The sequence below is a fragment of the Heteronotia binoei genome, chromosome 7, assembly GCF_032191835.1.
Source record: "Heteronotia binoei isolate CCM8104 ecotype False Entrance Well chromosome 7, APGP_CSIRO_Hbin_v1, whole genome shotgun sequence".
NCBI classification, from domain to species: domain Eukaryota; kingdom Metazoa; phylum Chordata; class Lepidosauria; order Squamata; family Gekkonidae; genus Heteronotia; species Heteronotia binoei.
The window spans coordinates 102,048,870-102,064,991 of record NC_083229.1 but is presented as its reverse complement, the minus strand read 5'-3'; the positions used below and the strand labels follow the sequence as shown (position 1 = coordinate 102,064,991).

Sequence of the window (16,122 nt, the reverse complement as noted above, 5' to 3'; positions counted from 1 at the left end):
GGAAGTTTTATGTGTGATCTATTCTGGTATCTCTTCAGCTATTGGGGAGGGGGGGGGATAATTGACTGGGAAAATCCACCGCAAGCCAACGGAGTTCAGAAAGTTCCTGCCTTTTAAAGTCTTGGGGCGCTGTCATACATGCCAAAAATGCATCATTTTTTATTTATTTATTTATTTATTTATTTATTTATTTATTTATTTATTTATTTATTTATTTATTTATTTATCTATGACTTGTATCCCGCCCTTCCCACAAGTGGCTCAGGGCGGCTTCCAGCAATTGATCAACATAAAAATTAAACAATATTTAAATATATAAACCATTAAACATTTAAACAGTTAAAACCTTAAAACCAGTAAACGTTCCAAATACATATAAAACAGAAGTCTGGCAAGCTACACTGAGTTCTCATCTTAGCTAGGTGTAGGCTAGCCGGAAGAGGGTCGTCTTACAGGCCCTGCGGAACTGGACAAGGTCCCGCAGGGCCCTCACCTCCTCCGGCAGCTGATTCCACCATGTAGGGGCCATAACGGAGAAAGCCCTTTCTCTGGTGGATTTCAAGCGGGCTTCTTTTGGCCCAGGGATAGTGAGGAGATTTTGTGTTCCCGACCTCAGTACTCTCTGGGGAACATGTGGGGAGAGACGGTCCTTCAGGTAGGCAGGTCCCAGGCCATATAGGGCTTTAAAGGTAATAACCAGCACCTTGTACCGGACTCGGTATATCACTGGAAGCCAGTGCAGGGTCCTTAGACCTGGCCGAATGTGTTCCCACTTTGGGAGACCCAATAACAGCCGGGCCGCGGCATTCTGCACCAGCTGCAATTTCCGAGTTCGGGACAGGGGCAGCCCCATGTAGAGGGCATTGCAGTAGTCCAACCTCGAGGTGACCGTAGCATGGATCACTGTTGCTAGGTCGTCGCGCTCCAGGAAGGGGGCCAACTGCCTTGCCCGCCTAAGATGAAAAAACGCGGACTTGGCAGCGGCTGCTATCTGAGCCTCCATCTTTAGGGAAGGCTCCAATAGCACCCCCAAGCTCCTGACCCTGTCCGCCGCTGTCAGCGGCGCACCGTCAAAAACTGGTAGGGGGATTCCCCCTCCCGGCCCGCGGCAACCCAAGCAAAGGACCTCTGTCTTCGCAGGATTTAGCCTCAGCCCACTCAGTCTGAGCCACTCAGCCATGGCCTGTAGTGCCCGATCAAGATTTTCCGGGGCGCAGACCGGCTGGCCATCCATCAGTAGATAGAGCTGGGTGTCATCAGCGTACTGGTGACACCCTAGCCCGTACCTTCGGGCAATCTGGGCAAGAGGCTGCATGTAGATGTTAAATAACATCGGGGAGAGAACCGCCCCTTGGGTCACACCACAATCGAGTGTGCACCTCCGGGTTAGCTCCCCTCCAATTGCGACCCTTTGTCCCCGACCTTCCAGGAAAGAGGAAAGCCACTGTAAGGCCAACCCCTGAATCCCCACGTCGGCGAGGCGGCACGTCAGTAGCCGATGGTCGACCGTGTCAAACGCAGCCAACAGGCCGACTTAGCATATAAATGCAATATTTGACACATTTATGGAATTTAAAAGTTACAGGTGCCATGGTTTTATACAAGCAAAATTGCAAACATACCCAATACGAGAGAAAGCTGCAAGCAGAAGCACCTTCTGTTGTCATAGCACATGTACTTTAAATTTTGCTATCTGGTTAAAGAAGGGCTTTTTTTTAACAGGAATGCACAGGCATGCCATTCTGGCTGGCTTGGTGCCAGGGGGTGTGGTCTAATATGCAAATGAGTTCCTGACGGGCTTTTTTACCAAAAAAAAGCCCTAGGTTAGAGATAACTACATTCTCAATGAAATCTTCAGTCATCCTTTGAGCCTTCAGTGCAGTTTCTGAGGCACCTCTTTCCAGTCTTTCTTCTCCTTCCTGCAAGGTAGGGTGATAAGCTACTTTTTACACAGTCTGTGGGGAAATGTGTCACTGTGGGTTCAGGGAGAAGTGAAATAGTCAGCCACGTCAGGTCAAAAGGATAACAGAAGGCATGCAACTGTTGAGAAGCGATGAAAGCTCTGCATGCTCCTGGTATGAAGATTAGGGATCCTTCTGGGGGCAGAAATGCATCTTGGATTTAAGGGCTGTATATGTCCTCAGCATGCCCACCTCTTCTATAGAAGTATTTCATTCATTCTAAAACAGAAAATATTTCATAGGATTTTTTTTTTTTCAGCACACCTCCAAATTTCCAATTTTTCTATTGGAAAATCTGGGTGGAAAATTTCCCAAATGTTTTCATTTTTTCCTCTGGGCCTTCACATCTCTAACTGCCATGCTCTTCTTATTTGGTTTACACCTCAGTCTGAATAAAATTCAAACAATTGTTGTACATGAAAATACAGTTTAAGACCAAATAGAAGAATACAGGTTGCTGATGATGTGTGTAATGGAACTATCAGGAAGAGTTAAATGACTCCCAACTTCTTTTAAAATGGCAAAACCTCATTACCGCAAGGTCGTAAAAGAAGGTCTTGAGAAGCCATTGTTGGCCAGGCATGCAGGTGCAATTTAAAGACTTTCATACAGTCATGTACCAGATATCAAACCTTTAGAAATAACTCCTCTCCTCAAGAAGCAATGTAGCTTCAGCTAGCAAGAATAGCCATTCAAGAACAACTGAAATGTTATTATGGTACCCCTCTGCTTCTGGAGTAACCCAGTTACCATCCACATGGCGTGCGTGAACCTCTAACACTGAATGGATAACTGAGTCTTTCTCTGCCCCCAACTTTTGCCTCCCCAACTTTCTGTAATTTTCCTCATAAAAATGTGGAAAATGATTTGCTGATAATTGCAACTAAAGAAGCAAGCTCTGACACACAAAAGTGCATGATTGAATAAGTGTTTTTTAAAGTGCTGCGGAATTCCATTTTATTTTGCTATAACAGATTACTTCGGCTACCCCTCTGGACTGCTTAGGATACCCAAGATCATATTTGGGTCAGATAATCTGGCCCAATATGAGCCAGATAATATAGGAGACACAGAAAAGATATACTGGGGACTAGAAATCTTGAACCCATAATAAAAGAATGAAAATGCAGATGCGCTTATTCCAGGCTGATAAAATCTCCTGACAGAACAAAGTAAACGATTGCAGCATAAAGTGCCAATAAGACTCCAGAGAATGTTTTAGGTACCAAGATACTTGTGACAACATCAAAAGATTGAGTGATAAGAAAAGGTGCGTGGTGGGTGGGAAACGAGATGTAGTGATAGCAGTAACCAAAGTTGTCCATGGGTAGGAGAGCATGGAAGAAATCAGATCTGGAGCATGTCTGCACAAAACCGTAATCTAGAACAGCAGCCCTTTGCAAGGCAGTTGTGTAAGAGGCACACAATGATACACAAAAGTGAGTTTGCTCCGCATGTCATTCTCCTTTGGCACCCTTCTACGGGTTTTACAGCAGCAAACAATTCAAAATTATCTTATATTCCATTAGGGAAGACAGCCAAAACTTTGGATACTTATATCCAATGACAGTAGTTGTGAACAATGTAGCAAAACAGGAGAAGGTTATGCAAGAGTAGCTGCAACAATAATACCAGAGGTATGGTAACCAAATAACTAAAGAACACCAATAAATACAAAACATGTACTTCTTGTATCATGATACATGTGATAAGGGTCACTCCTCATACATTCCAAATCCTGTTATCAATCTCCTCATAGGCAGAACTCCAGTCTTGGACAAGCGGTCAACTTGCTGCTTGTTTTGGCCACCACTCTTCCATAGTGGGACCTTTATCCATTGTATTAACAATCGACCAGAAAAGAAGAAATTAAAGGGGAACTATGTACATATGAGATTTGTACAGATTTGTACATACTATCACTGAGATTTTGATACCCCAAGTAAGAGGGAAAGGACTGTTTATTTATTTTCTGCGTTTTCTTTAGGAACTGTTTCTAAGACTGTATCTGAAAACTTAAACTGTAGACATTTGTATGAATATACTGATGGACTTTTGCTTCATGATTGTTATTGTTGAATATTACCTCTAGAGTGAATATTGAAACTGTGAATGAATTCTGATATTGTTTCTTTATTGCATATTTTGTCAGGGCTTTTTTTGTAGCAGGAACTTCTTTGCATATTAGGCCACACATCTCTGAGATAGTCAATCCTCCTGGAGCTTACAGTAGGCCCTGTACTAAGAGCCCTATAAGCTTGGAGGACTGGCTACATCAGGGGTGTGTGGCCTAATATTTAGTAATCTTTAAGCTATGATACTTTTATTCTTTTTGATTTTACTTTTCTGCATAGCTTTCTCCCATCTTGTTTTCTTTAACAACCAGGTGGGAGCTGGAGGAGATCACAATCACTCTCCGGATGACAGAGATAACTTCCCCTGGAGAAAGTGACTACTTTTCAGGGTGGACTCTATGGAATTATACCCTGCTGAGAGGTTGCTTCCCTCCCCAAACCCTCTTGAGGTTCCACCCCCAAATCTCCAGGAATTTCCCAACCTGGAGTTGGCAACTCACGAAGGAGATCAGGAAGCAGGAAAAGGGGAGACTTGGGGACTTTCAGGAAAGATAAAGAGGAAATAGTGGGGGAGGAGAAAATGAGATGTTTCCCACAAGTCCTTCTGGGTTTCCATTTGTTCTGTACTAAAAAGCTAAAGCTAGATTTGGACATCCTTACTTGGCAGAAAAGACATGCGTGTAAACAGCTGTGTGACCAATAGAAATTTAAAAAGCTATGCACATGTGAGTGGAACAGCATGTTAACATGTCATTCTGGGATCAGTTTCTTTTTAAAATTTATTTAACAGAATGCATGTGCAGGTGGCTGTGATTTAAAAGCATGAAAGAGGAGAGACGGGACTCATTCCCTTTTTACTGTTTTCCTGCTGAAAATCACCACCCCAAAGCTGCCTTTACCTTGCTGAGGAAAATGTATGGACTCTCATATTTCAGCAGCATAAAAGCAGCTTGGGTAGGGTGGCATTTTTGTACACAATGCACACAGAGGATGCCCTCTTCTCCTGCAGTTGAGTCCCTTTTTAAAATTGCAGCCCCTCCTATTGATACATTTTGGTGGCTGTTTGTTTTAAAAGCAGGAAAAAATAATCACATAACTGCTTGCACTGCTTCATTACACCACTTTTCTATAATATTTGGATCTTTTTTCTATATGACTTTAACCCAGCCATTTGATAGTTCTCTCCCAGCCCGTCTGCAGTGGTCTTTATACCAGTGCTAGCCAGATGGCATGCAAAAATGTGGGTCAGATCTCTCAGCACTGATAGGTTTGCTACTTCAGGTACATATACACCAGAAAGGCTGTGCACACCAAACAGCATGTCACCCACAGCAAAAGCAGGTAGCAAAAATTGGATACTTGAGCCTCTGTCAAGTCATAGGACTAGGTATAGAACTAGTCGGGTACTACCAGTAGATACAGGACTAGTTGGCTACTTTTTGTTTGGTGGTTCAGTTACCATCTGAAGGAAAATACATATTATAATTTATCATGTTCTGACTTGGACTTGGTCTCCACATACAGTAAAATGAGACAGCAGAACCCAGAGATGGTAGAACAGACCACGTTAGGCTACCTGTGGCAGCTGATATTTCTGAGCACTCCAACGCACAAATAGTTCTTCTCTGCAAGAAAAGAACTGGTATATCAGGGAGAAGGCTAATAAATAACATTGCCTACCCTTTGGTGTGCTAATTTTCTACTTTCGAAGAAGACGTGCAGAAGAACATTACAAAATTTGGATTCCATCTGAATTAGTACAGTCTCATCTAGTACCTTGTGTGTGGCAAACCCTAGAGTGGCGGGGATCCACCCACAAGGAGATCTGGCCATCTATGTTATCTGCATACATCATCTACATTTGATCCCAAAACTAAAGCATCTGGGAAGTGGCTGCAATATTACCACCAGAGGGACAGACCAGGAAATCAACTCCCCACATTGCCCCAAGGCAGTAAGTCCCATTGGGTAAATGATTGCCTACCTTCACCTAGATTTTTAAAAAATTATATTAACTTGATGTCTTCCCCTGGGCTCCATTTGAGCATTGAGAAGCAAAAGACTAGGGGTCCAGCATAGCATTTCCATGGGTGCACAGACTTGTGTCCATGGAACACGAGCTTTGAGGCTGCCCACTCCTGTAGAAGCCCCTCCCGCCAAAACTGGAAAATCAAATACCAGCTGAATACATTGTTTAAAGAACAGCCTGGGTCTTACAACATGTAACCAGGACAGAACACATTCTATAATAGATTCATAACATCTAACTGGGAGCTCTTACTGAACTTTGTTTTCCTGTATAAAAGGCATACCATGAAGACACCCGTAGGCTTTGCACAAATGTAATACTTCCAGGTCCCTTAGGATTATGACTACCACATGACACCACATGTGAGTGCACTGCCACTTCTGCCCTCTTGCACATACATTACCCCATCCCCTTTATTTTTCGAGGTAGCCATAATCCTATATTACCTATATGGCCAATGGCTGGGGCTGATGGGAGTTGTAGGCAAAAAACATCTTAAGAGCTACCATTGGTTACCCCTGCATTACATCTGCATTGATGTTAATGTTAGAACCACGATTAAGTCAAACCACAGACTGAAAACCAATTTCCACAGACTGAAAACCAATAAAATAAAATTAAACCAATTTCTAATCATGGCTGCAAAATGTAGTTAATCATTATTAGAGAAAATTCTGGTTTATACTTTATGTTGAAGCATAGTTAACTCTGAAAATGAAACAGATGGGAAAACTTGTACACTGATAGAGGCAATGTTATGTCTGTAATCCAATCAAAATGAAAAATAAAACACAGGTGCTTGCCTACCTAAAACAAAATGTTTTAAGAACAGTTGTCAAAGGCCAGAATGCTCTCTATTAACAACACACTCTAATAATAATCAAGTTCAGAACTGCATTTTGTTTTCCGGTATTGATATTGCATACATTGCTACTTTTTAAACTTCAGCCTGTCAAAAAAAAAAATAACTCCAGAAAATGACTAGAATCTAGTTTTTAAGATGCATTGTGATTCAGAAATCAAGCAAACATCCGTACACAGCTGTCCTTAATTACAGCTGGACTTGCAAGAGACTCTGGTAAGATCCAGCACACTTTTACTTTCACTAGCACACAAAGTCTTGTCTGCTTACTTTTTGCCTTCAACTTACATCTGACTTATGGCACCCCGTAGGGCTTTCAAGGCAAGAGACGTTCAGAGGTGGTTTGCCATTGCCTGCCTCCAAGTCATGATGACCCTGGTATTTCTTGGAGTCTCCCAGGCCTCGGATTCAGTGGGAGGTCACAGGAGTGCAGCTCCTGAACCTTTCTGAGAGTTTCACCCCTTCTTCTGAGAGTTCCACCTCCTTGTCCATTGAATAGTATGTGCAGCTGCATAACAATCCCTGGATGAGCTCCACCACCTATTTTTCTACAAAATGACCCCTGGAGTCTCCCATCCAAACACTAGCCAGGGTTGACTAAGTTTTGAGGAGATCAAGCTAGCCTGGGCTATCCAGGACAGGGCATCTGCTGTTACTGCTCATGAATATATTCTGGTGAGAATTCCTGAGGAATCAAATCATTTTGCAAACAATAAGACATGGTGCAGTTTCACCATCACAGACAGCAAATCACCATTGGCAGGGCACAAGAGTTCTTTCGTTTTGTGACTCAGTTCTGCTTTAGTTCAGCATTTTCAGAATGTGATCCTAGCAAGCTCCCTAAATCAAGATTGAAATGTCTCAGGTCTTCAAGACCACATTGAATATTAAAAGCTATAAGTCACTTTTGCATAAGAAATCGCACGAAGGATAGTAATGTATGAAGTGCATGTAGTGACGTGCATGTAGCGTACATTTGCTTGTGGGGAGAGGCACAGCTTTCGAGCAGCATGTGCTCATGCCAGGGCAGGCGTGCATGTGGGGTGAGGGACTGCTGCATGGGAGCCACTAGCATTAAGCAACTTCCTCATAAGTGAAAGAACCTAACAATGCAATCCTAAACAGAGTTACAGCCTTCTAAGTGCCCTGATTTTAAAGGATTCAACAGGGTGTCACTCCGCTTAGGACGGCATGGTAAGTATTACTAACACAGGCAGACAGACATTTTGCCTAGAGTCGTCACAGACGCTTTCAAACCGGAAGAGAAGGGCAAGAAGAACAAAGACGAAAGGAGGAAGAGCACAGGAACTCATAAGATGCTTTCACAAGTCCTGGAGAAGGACCTAGAAGATTAGCAAAGACCGAGAGTTCGCCCACTGACTCCTGTCATGATCCACACAAAGCAGTAAGACACAGCCTCTCCGACAGTTTCCATGACATTAAGAGTCACTAGCCTTTTCCCTTATCTGACCATGATGCACTGGGGAGACCTCATGTCTCATCAGGAAGCCTACCTCATCAGTATCAACTGTCTGCAACTCCTTTGCTCCACGGGCAGCCTTGCTTAGTTTTTCACAGTGTTTCATTTCAGTTTGACTGTTACATGTTCAGAAATTGAAAATAGAAGTTCATAAAACTGCTGAAGTCTCACCATTTTGCACGAAATATTCCAAGCGTTAAAAAGGCACAGCCGCTAACACTATGAGGAAGATGACAAGTTAATTGGAAGAGGAGGAATTTGAAGGGTTTCAGTACAGCCCAAGCACTAAACGACTCAAATTGTTAACTCTCTTCTATCAAGAAACTTTCTGTCATTACCCCATCTAATGACAGATGAAATATTCCAAATTTTGAAAATATCTAGGTATAAAATTATTTTATAAAACAACATATCTGAGAGTGGCACTGCAATCCCCCCCCCAAAAAAAAGATACTAAACTAGATGGCCTGTGTCTTACTATCTGGCTCTCATTTGAAAAACCCAATTTTGAGTGACAGGATTGTATAAATGACTTTACAACCTGGTTCTTATCCTACTAGTTTTTCCACTGGTGATAGAAAGAGGAGGGGCAACTGCTGACCAATTAAAAAGTTATACTGAAGATTATGGAACCCATGTGGACAAAAGTCACATGAGACCACAGCTGCAGGGATGAAGGGAAACATAAAAGATTAAAAAGGAAAGCTGCAATTAACTGGCAGTAAGTCCTATTGATCTGAGTAAGGTTTGGCCTGATGCACGTAAATTCACTATTCTACACTTTAAATGACGTTTTCATATAATTACACATGTAAAATTAATTTATGCTCTAAGTTGTAAACCTAGGGTTAATATTAACATCATACTGCTATCTCATTCAATTTTAAAAAATGATAGTCATGTGTTAATTGATATGTTTACCATTACCTGCTGTGCTACCCTGTATTTTACAATATAATATATCTGCATTGCTCTAATATATGTTACATATACATATATCAAATGAGAATGAATTCTAGTATGCCAATAGAGGAAGTCTCTCGAAAATAATATTTTAATATCAACCTATGAACTAGTTAGAAATGAAAGCGCTTGAATTTCGACTGATTTATTTCCCGATACTAAACACATCACATGGAGTGCCATCAGTTTAGGAATCCTAAATGTGTTTATACACTGAGGAGTTCAACTGGGACTACTTCCTGGTAAGCATGTGACTTGCATACTTTATTTGAAACTAATTTTGTATTGAGAGATCATCAAGAAATTCTTGCAAGACAATGCTACAAATACATACTACATATTCAAAAGTAAATTCCATTAAAGTGAATTGGGCTTGGTTCAAACCTGGTCCTATTACTAAGGTTACCAATTGTTCAGGACTAGGATACCAACTTTATCTGCCAAATCCAGTAGAATGGTTCTAGATTATAAGGGAAATGGAGTGGAGTTGAAGGTTGTCATCCTAGCAGACTTACTTGAGAACAAGCTCTATCAATTGGTTTCTAGGATCGTGCTACACATCTTAAATCCTTAGACGCTCCAGTTTAACTGGTTTATGGATAAGGCTATTAAGCTGCCATTTCCACAGCATGTTATTCCAGAGTTATCTTACTGAAGTCCACAAATAATTTTGCTTTTGGCCTCATATCTGTGAGACTGCCTCTCACCCTTATGCTCTGCCACAACAGCTTTGCTCATTTGAGCAAGGTCTTCTGCTGCAGGTGCTAACCTGCTAACGGACAAAATCAACCACTGCCCATACATGTCCCTTCTCTCATGTGGCCCCCACCTTACGGAATGGCCTACCAAAGATCAGGAAAGCTCTCGTTCTCCTGGCTTTCCTCAAACTGTGCAAAACCGAATTACTCAAGAGGACTTTTGTACATGGGCAATAGGAGAGCGCTATACTGTGGTAAAGTGTAGATGACTGGGAAGGCGATGGCAAACCACCCGGTAAAAAGTCTGCTGTGAAAACATCATGATGTGATGTCACCCCAAGTCAGAAACAACTGGTGCTTGCAGAGTGAGCTACCTTTACCTTTTATACAAATGATTCACAAAGTTACGGGGCCAGATTTATTGGGGACAGTGGTCTACACTACTGTATATGATTTGGTGTAAAATGGATCCTACTATGGAATCTTCCATCATTGTATGTCAAGTTAACACTTATGCCTTTCTTCAATTGTTTCCACTCCCCCTGATTTCTGGTTGGTCCCACAACCCAAATCCTATTTCACTGTAAACTGAGTGTCCCATCCTGTCAATTGTATTAAATTTGTGTAATTTGCCTCGAGCCCACATGAGAAAGCTGGACTTTAAATAATGTATATATATATTTTTTTTGGCTCAGTGTAGTTACCATACCAAAACATACCAGGGCGGAATTAAACCATCACACCAAGAAAAAAAATTACTTTACAAATCTAATCACCTAAGCACGTCTTTAAAGAACCTTTCTTCCAACAGAATCAATAAAAAGAATTGCCAGTTTTCAAGGGGGCATGTATGTGATGTCATGGGGGGGGGGGCGGCGGCTTAAGCTACTCCGGAACTCAACTTTTGAAAGAACAGGCTTAAAACTGCTCTCTCCAAGAGGTCTTAATTATTGGGTGTGCTCTGTCAAGAGCTCATGTTTATGACATCTCCTCACAATCCCGTCGGCGCTATTGAACGTTAGCATTTAGTGGTTAAAAGTAATTCGATTGGGCTGGATGGGTTCTGCACACTGTTCTGGAAAACCCTGACACGTACAACGCACAGAGGCAGCAGGCAGCCAACGCAGGCACACCCGCCAAGAACTCCACTGTGTCCTGGGATTCCTTGGGTTTCCAGAAGGAGCCCGCTCCACCCTTCCGAGTCCTCCTCCCCGCTTCCATAAGCGCCGCTTTGTTGCGCATCCAACGTCAGCGAGGCTCCCGCCCGGCAGAGCGCCCACCCCAAAGGACCCCGCGCGCGGCTTATTTTTATTTTGGGCGCCTCCCTCCCTGCCGCCCTCCTCCCCGGCCTGCCGCCTCGAGGCGCCGCAGCGCTCAAGGCCAAGTTTCAGCAAGGCAGAGGAGACACCTATTGGCAAGGAGTCGCAGCAGGCAACCCTCAGGACTGCTTTGGGGAAACACCAGGGGGACACCGCTTCCCTCCCAATCGCGGCAGTCGGCGCCAACCGCGGGCCTGCCCGACCCTCCTGCCTTTGCGCGCACACGCACGCCTCGCCGGCCGGCCGGCCAGACGCCTGCCCGGGTTTCCCTTGGCATGGCGCGCCGCGCGCTCTCCCGCCCCCCCCCCTTCTTCCAGCAGCCGGACCAGCAAATGTCAAAAACTGCAGACGGCTGGACGGGGGGAGGGGAGGGGCGGGGGGGGGTAGGCAGCCGAGATTCCTGACTTTACCTTCCTCCGCTGATTTCATGCTGCTGCTGCTGGAGAAGGCGGCTGGAAACGCACCCAAAGTTTCTGATGTCGGCACTTGGCTGGATCTCGAGGCGCAAAGAGGATTTGATTAAGAGGATCACCGCTTTGGCATCCGCTCCGCGAATAAAAAAAAAAGTGCGGTGGAGGAGGTTCGGGTCCCCCTTCGCAACAGTTTACGCACACAATCTCTGTCGCTCTAAATAATATGGAGCGGAAAAGCAAGTTTGTTGGAGTTTCTTTCTTGCTCGCTTTCTTTGGCCCCACTTCTCAGAAAAGACAAGGAAGCCCCCAATCGTTTTACGGAATACTGCTAAATCTTTGTAGTTGTCCCCCCGAGAGACGTCACTGAAGATGAGCGTTGAGTTTGGAGAGCGGGGCGGGGAAGGGTTTGCGGGGCAGCAGGAGGCACCGAGAGCTCCTGCTCCAAAAGAGAAGGGAGAGAGCGCGCTCAGGAAGTGGCTCGCACACGCGGCTCTCTCGCTCCCTCCCTTCTCCCGGTGCCTGATGTGGGGCCGGCGTTTATTTTGATCGGGAAAGTTTGCAGAGTCTCTAAGTCTCTCTCTGACGCACGGCCGCCCGGCGGCTGCTGCCTTTTTAAAGGTGGAAAACACCCCCCCTCCCTCCTTCCCCCTCCCAGCCCCTCTCCCCGCCCAGCGCCCCGTGATGTCACGGGTCCGGCGAGCTACTCTCAGCTGCCTGGCGAAGGAGCCCAGCCAGCCAGCAGCAGGGGGGAAAGAAGCTGCAGGAGAAGTCCGAGAGGAACTCCCCCCCCCTCCTCCCAGATTCTGCTGAAGAGGCAGATCTGGCTTTCCAGCGGGACCTCTTTCCACCCAGAGTCCCCACCTGACTCCTGCTGACCCCAAGGCGGCGGGGATGGGGGGGGGGGCGTCCAGTAGTTTCCAAAGCCCGAGCAGCAAAGCGTTTCATTAATTACCTTTAAATAAAAGGGGAGGAACGGGGAATGCGGAGGAGGGATAAAGAATCTTTGCATGTTGAAATCATTAGATTTTTTTTATGGAAAAAAAAAAAAAATCGCAGGCTTCCCCCGCTGTGGAAATTTGGAAAACAGCATCAACTGGCAAAGAATAGAAAGGAAAATCCCATTCTGCTAAATGAGTAACAGACTCCGAAGAGTTCGTTTCAAGTCTAAGAGGATCTACTGAAATTGTTGTTCTTCTGTAACTATCTCCGCAGCGCTGTCAAAACGGGCCCGGGACTCAAGGGGGAGGAGGCGAGGATGGAGAGATCAGAAGCAGCTCCGAAGTGCGCGTGCACACGGAAACTAAGACCCAGAATTAAACTTTGTTGGCTTTGAAGGTGCCACAGGACTCGCTCAAACTTTGGTGTTGCTTCAGAGCAACACGTGGCTACCCACATGAAGCTCCTCAGTCTATAAAGCAGCCCCTCCCCATGCATAGTAGGCATAGTCAGGCTTTTTTAGCAGGAACGCACAGGAGCGCAGTTCCGGTTTGGCTTGGCATCAGGGGTGTGGCCTAATATGCAAAAGAGCCCCTGCTGCGCTTTTTCTACCAAAAGCCCTATGTGAAACTGGTGACATCAGGGGTATGTGGCCTAATATGCAAATAAGCTCCCGCTGAGCTTTTTCTACTAAAAATGTACTGGGCATAGTAGAATACCCCCACTCCCCCATCTTGCTAGGTTCTGATTCAATCCTATTTGGATTCCTTCCTCCTCTCCCTGTCAAAAGGGGAGCCCTAATATCTTGTTGGGAAGGAAGACTGTGGTCACCTAAGACCGCCGATATACAAAGAGACATAGGAACCTGCATCTCGTCACATCTGCGATTCCAGACCCATAAGCTATAAAGCCGCTTGGGGAAACCTGGTAAGGAAAAAGAGGGTTGGTGAAGTTAGTGACCACGTGCTCCAGGACCACAGTCTTAACTGGAAGGAAGAAATACCTGTGAAATACCACCTTCTGCACTAGAACCGAGCAGTTCCTAAAAGAAACGGGGACCTCAAACCACACTGCTCCGCAGCCGGGAAAAGGGGGGCAAAACTAAGTGTTTATTCAAGAACTCGGACCGAGTGGAAGGAGAGCGGCTGCGCGCGCGCGCTAGGGAGGGGGTGTTTTGGCAAGGTTTGCTGCGCATGGAGCCTGCATTGAAGCGCGTCGAGCCTGCACATGACTGGGTGGATTTATATGCCGCTTTGCAAACACGGGCTCTCACTGTGGTTTACCTTAAAAAGGGTAACAGGATTAGAAATAAGGATGCCAGCCTCCCAGTGGGACCTGGGCATCCCTGGGAATTACATCTTGTGCCCCCCTTAAAACTGTAGATCCGGTCCTGCTCCAGACTACAGAGATCCGTTCCTTTGGAATGGAAGCTTTAGAGAGGCCCTGTACCTCACGGAGGGCTTCATCCTCCCCAGGCTCCATCCTCAAATCTCCAGGAGTTTCTCAAGGTGGATCTAGCAACGCTACACCTCCCCCCCCCCCCTTCATCCGCTGCTGGTGGCCACGGGGCAACCCTAATTAAAAAGCTGTACAACAGCAAGGCCTCTATCTTATGCAGCCTGGGTTCTTGGGGCTACATCACCCCACCCACTGGCCAAACAATGGGGGGCTTTACAGGCCGCCACAGAAACACGTGGCCAGCACGCGCCCTCTGCCCGCTTCCCGGAAAGCAGGCCTGGCTGAAAGCAGAGGGGTTGCGCATGCGGGAGAGGACTTTGCATGTGTCCCGACAAGCGGGCGACTTGCTAGTTTCCAACTCGGGTGGCCTCGGTTGTCGTTCCAGCGGCCGCCCGTTTTCCGGGTTCCTACGGAGTCTGCCGCTCCAGCCTGAACTGAGAGTCGGGCTCCTGTCGCATGCCGCCCGGCTTTGCAAGAGCCCACCCAGCTGTGCGTCGCTTTCCAGTCGCAGGTCTTTTTACTCGTTTCCCCGCCCGCCCGTGCGCGTTCGGCGCGACCTCGTCTCCCCAGCTACCGCTTGGCTGGAGCTGGGAGCTTTCCGGTTTCCCTCCACTGGGGACGAGTCTGGCGGAGCAAGCAGGAGGCTTCCCTCGTGGCTCGGAGGGGATCACCGCGACAAATGAGCAAGAAGGGGCGGGGGAGGGCGACGAAGGAGAGGTCCGGGCTTCGTTTGCTTTGAGCGTTTGGGGAGGACGGAAGACCCAGCGCTCTTTTCCCCGGCTGCGGAAGATTCAGGTCAATGAAAGTGCGTGTCTCCACCGGCTGCCCGCTCCCCTGCTCGCATATTCGGCCCCTGGCTGTTAAGGTGGCTCGTTCGTAACCAGGGAAATCGTGAACAGGCGGGGGTAGCAGGATCTGATTGCAGTATAGAGAGGGGATATGAGCTGTTGCACACCTTTTTGGCGCCCCCCCTTAAGTGTGCACAGAGTCCTAGTGCGCCAAACACTAAGTGATACGAGGGACAGCATTGCAAAGACCCACCCGCGCCTCCGCTTCCCCAGTGCAGTTGCAAGTGCGGGGGCACAATAAACCAGCCACCATCTCTGAGATCGAACGGAAGAACTATTAGCTTCCGCACTGTTTGCGCTACCAGCGCGCATCCTCTGCGCAACGCAAACAGACAAATCGATATCGTCTCTACACCCACTGCGAAGGCAGCCAAACTTACACACAACGCTTCCAGGCGACGTGTGTCCAGAATCAGAATGTGCACTCTTTAAGTACCTCGAAAAGCCATGCAGCCAACAGATACATAGTCACAAGACATAAACACTTTTAAAAAGAGAGAGAGACGAGGCTATACACGCTTATGTTCATCGCTTGCTGGCTGTGGCATCAAGGGATGAGTTTTTGCACGCGTGAATTCGCCACCATTCCGTGCAACCAGACGGAACACTCCTTTCCCCTCGCTCTCCCGCAAGCGCAAGGCTTGCTTTCCCCACGTTCGGCGGCTCGCCTACATCCCCGTCCAGTCCAGCCAAAACTCGTGTGTACGCAGCCAGGAAGACAGTCAGTGAGGCACATTTATCCTCCCAACATGCCCGCAGCATCCCCAGCAAGTGCATTAAGACAGACTTTTGCGCGCGCGCGCTACATATCATCCCCCCCCACCCACCCTCAGCAGAGACTGTCAAAGCGCATCGCCTCTCTGTGTTGTACACGCAAGCGGCATTTCCCCCGCCCACTCGCGGCACTCGAGCCGCCCTCCCGTCTCGGCTTCCTTCAGGCCCTGGAGGGCTCTCAGGATGGGGCGGCAGGAGAGAGGAAGCAGGGGGCTCTTGCTTGCGCTCGGCCAGCCTGCGGAAAGCGCCTCCCTCCCTGCCTCCTTCCCTCTCCTGCCTGCTGCTCTCAGTGTTGTCTCCCCTCCT

The 16,122-nt window shown here is 46.7% G+C and overlaps 1 protein-coding gene across 1 annotated transcript in view; it reads right to left on the bottom strand.

The window, feature by feature from the left end:
• NFATC1 (nuclear factor of activated T cells 1) overlaps window positions 1-12,341 on the bottom strand; it is a 202,448-nt gene extending 190,107 nt beyond the window's left edge. Inside the window, exon 1 of the mRNA XM_060244120.1 lies at window positions 11,798-12,341. Within this exon, the coding sequence (XP_060100103.1) occupies window positions 11,798-11,816 (19 nt within the window). The 5' untranslated portion in view covers window positions 11,817-12,341. The remainder of the gene's footprint in view (window positions 1-11,797) is intronic.
• Between the last annotated feature and the right edge of the window lie 3,781 nt (window positions 12,342-16,122).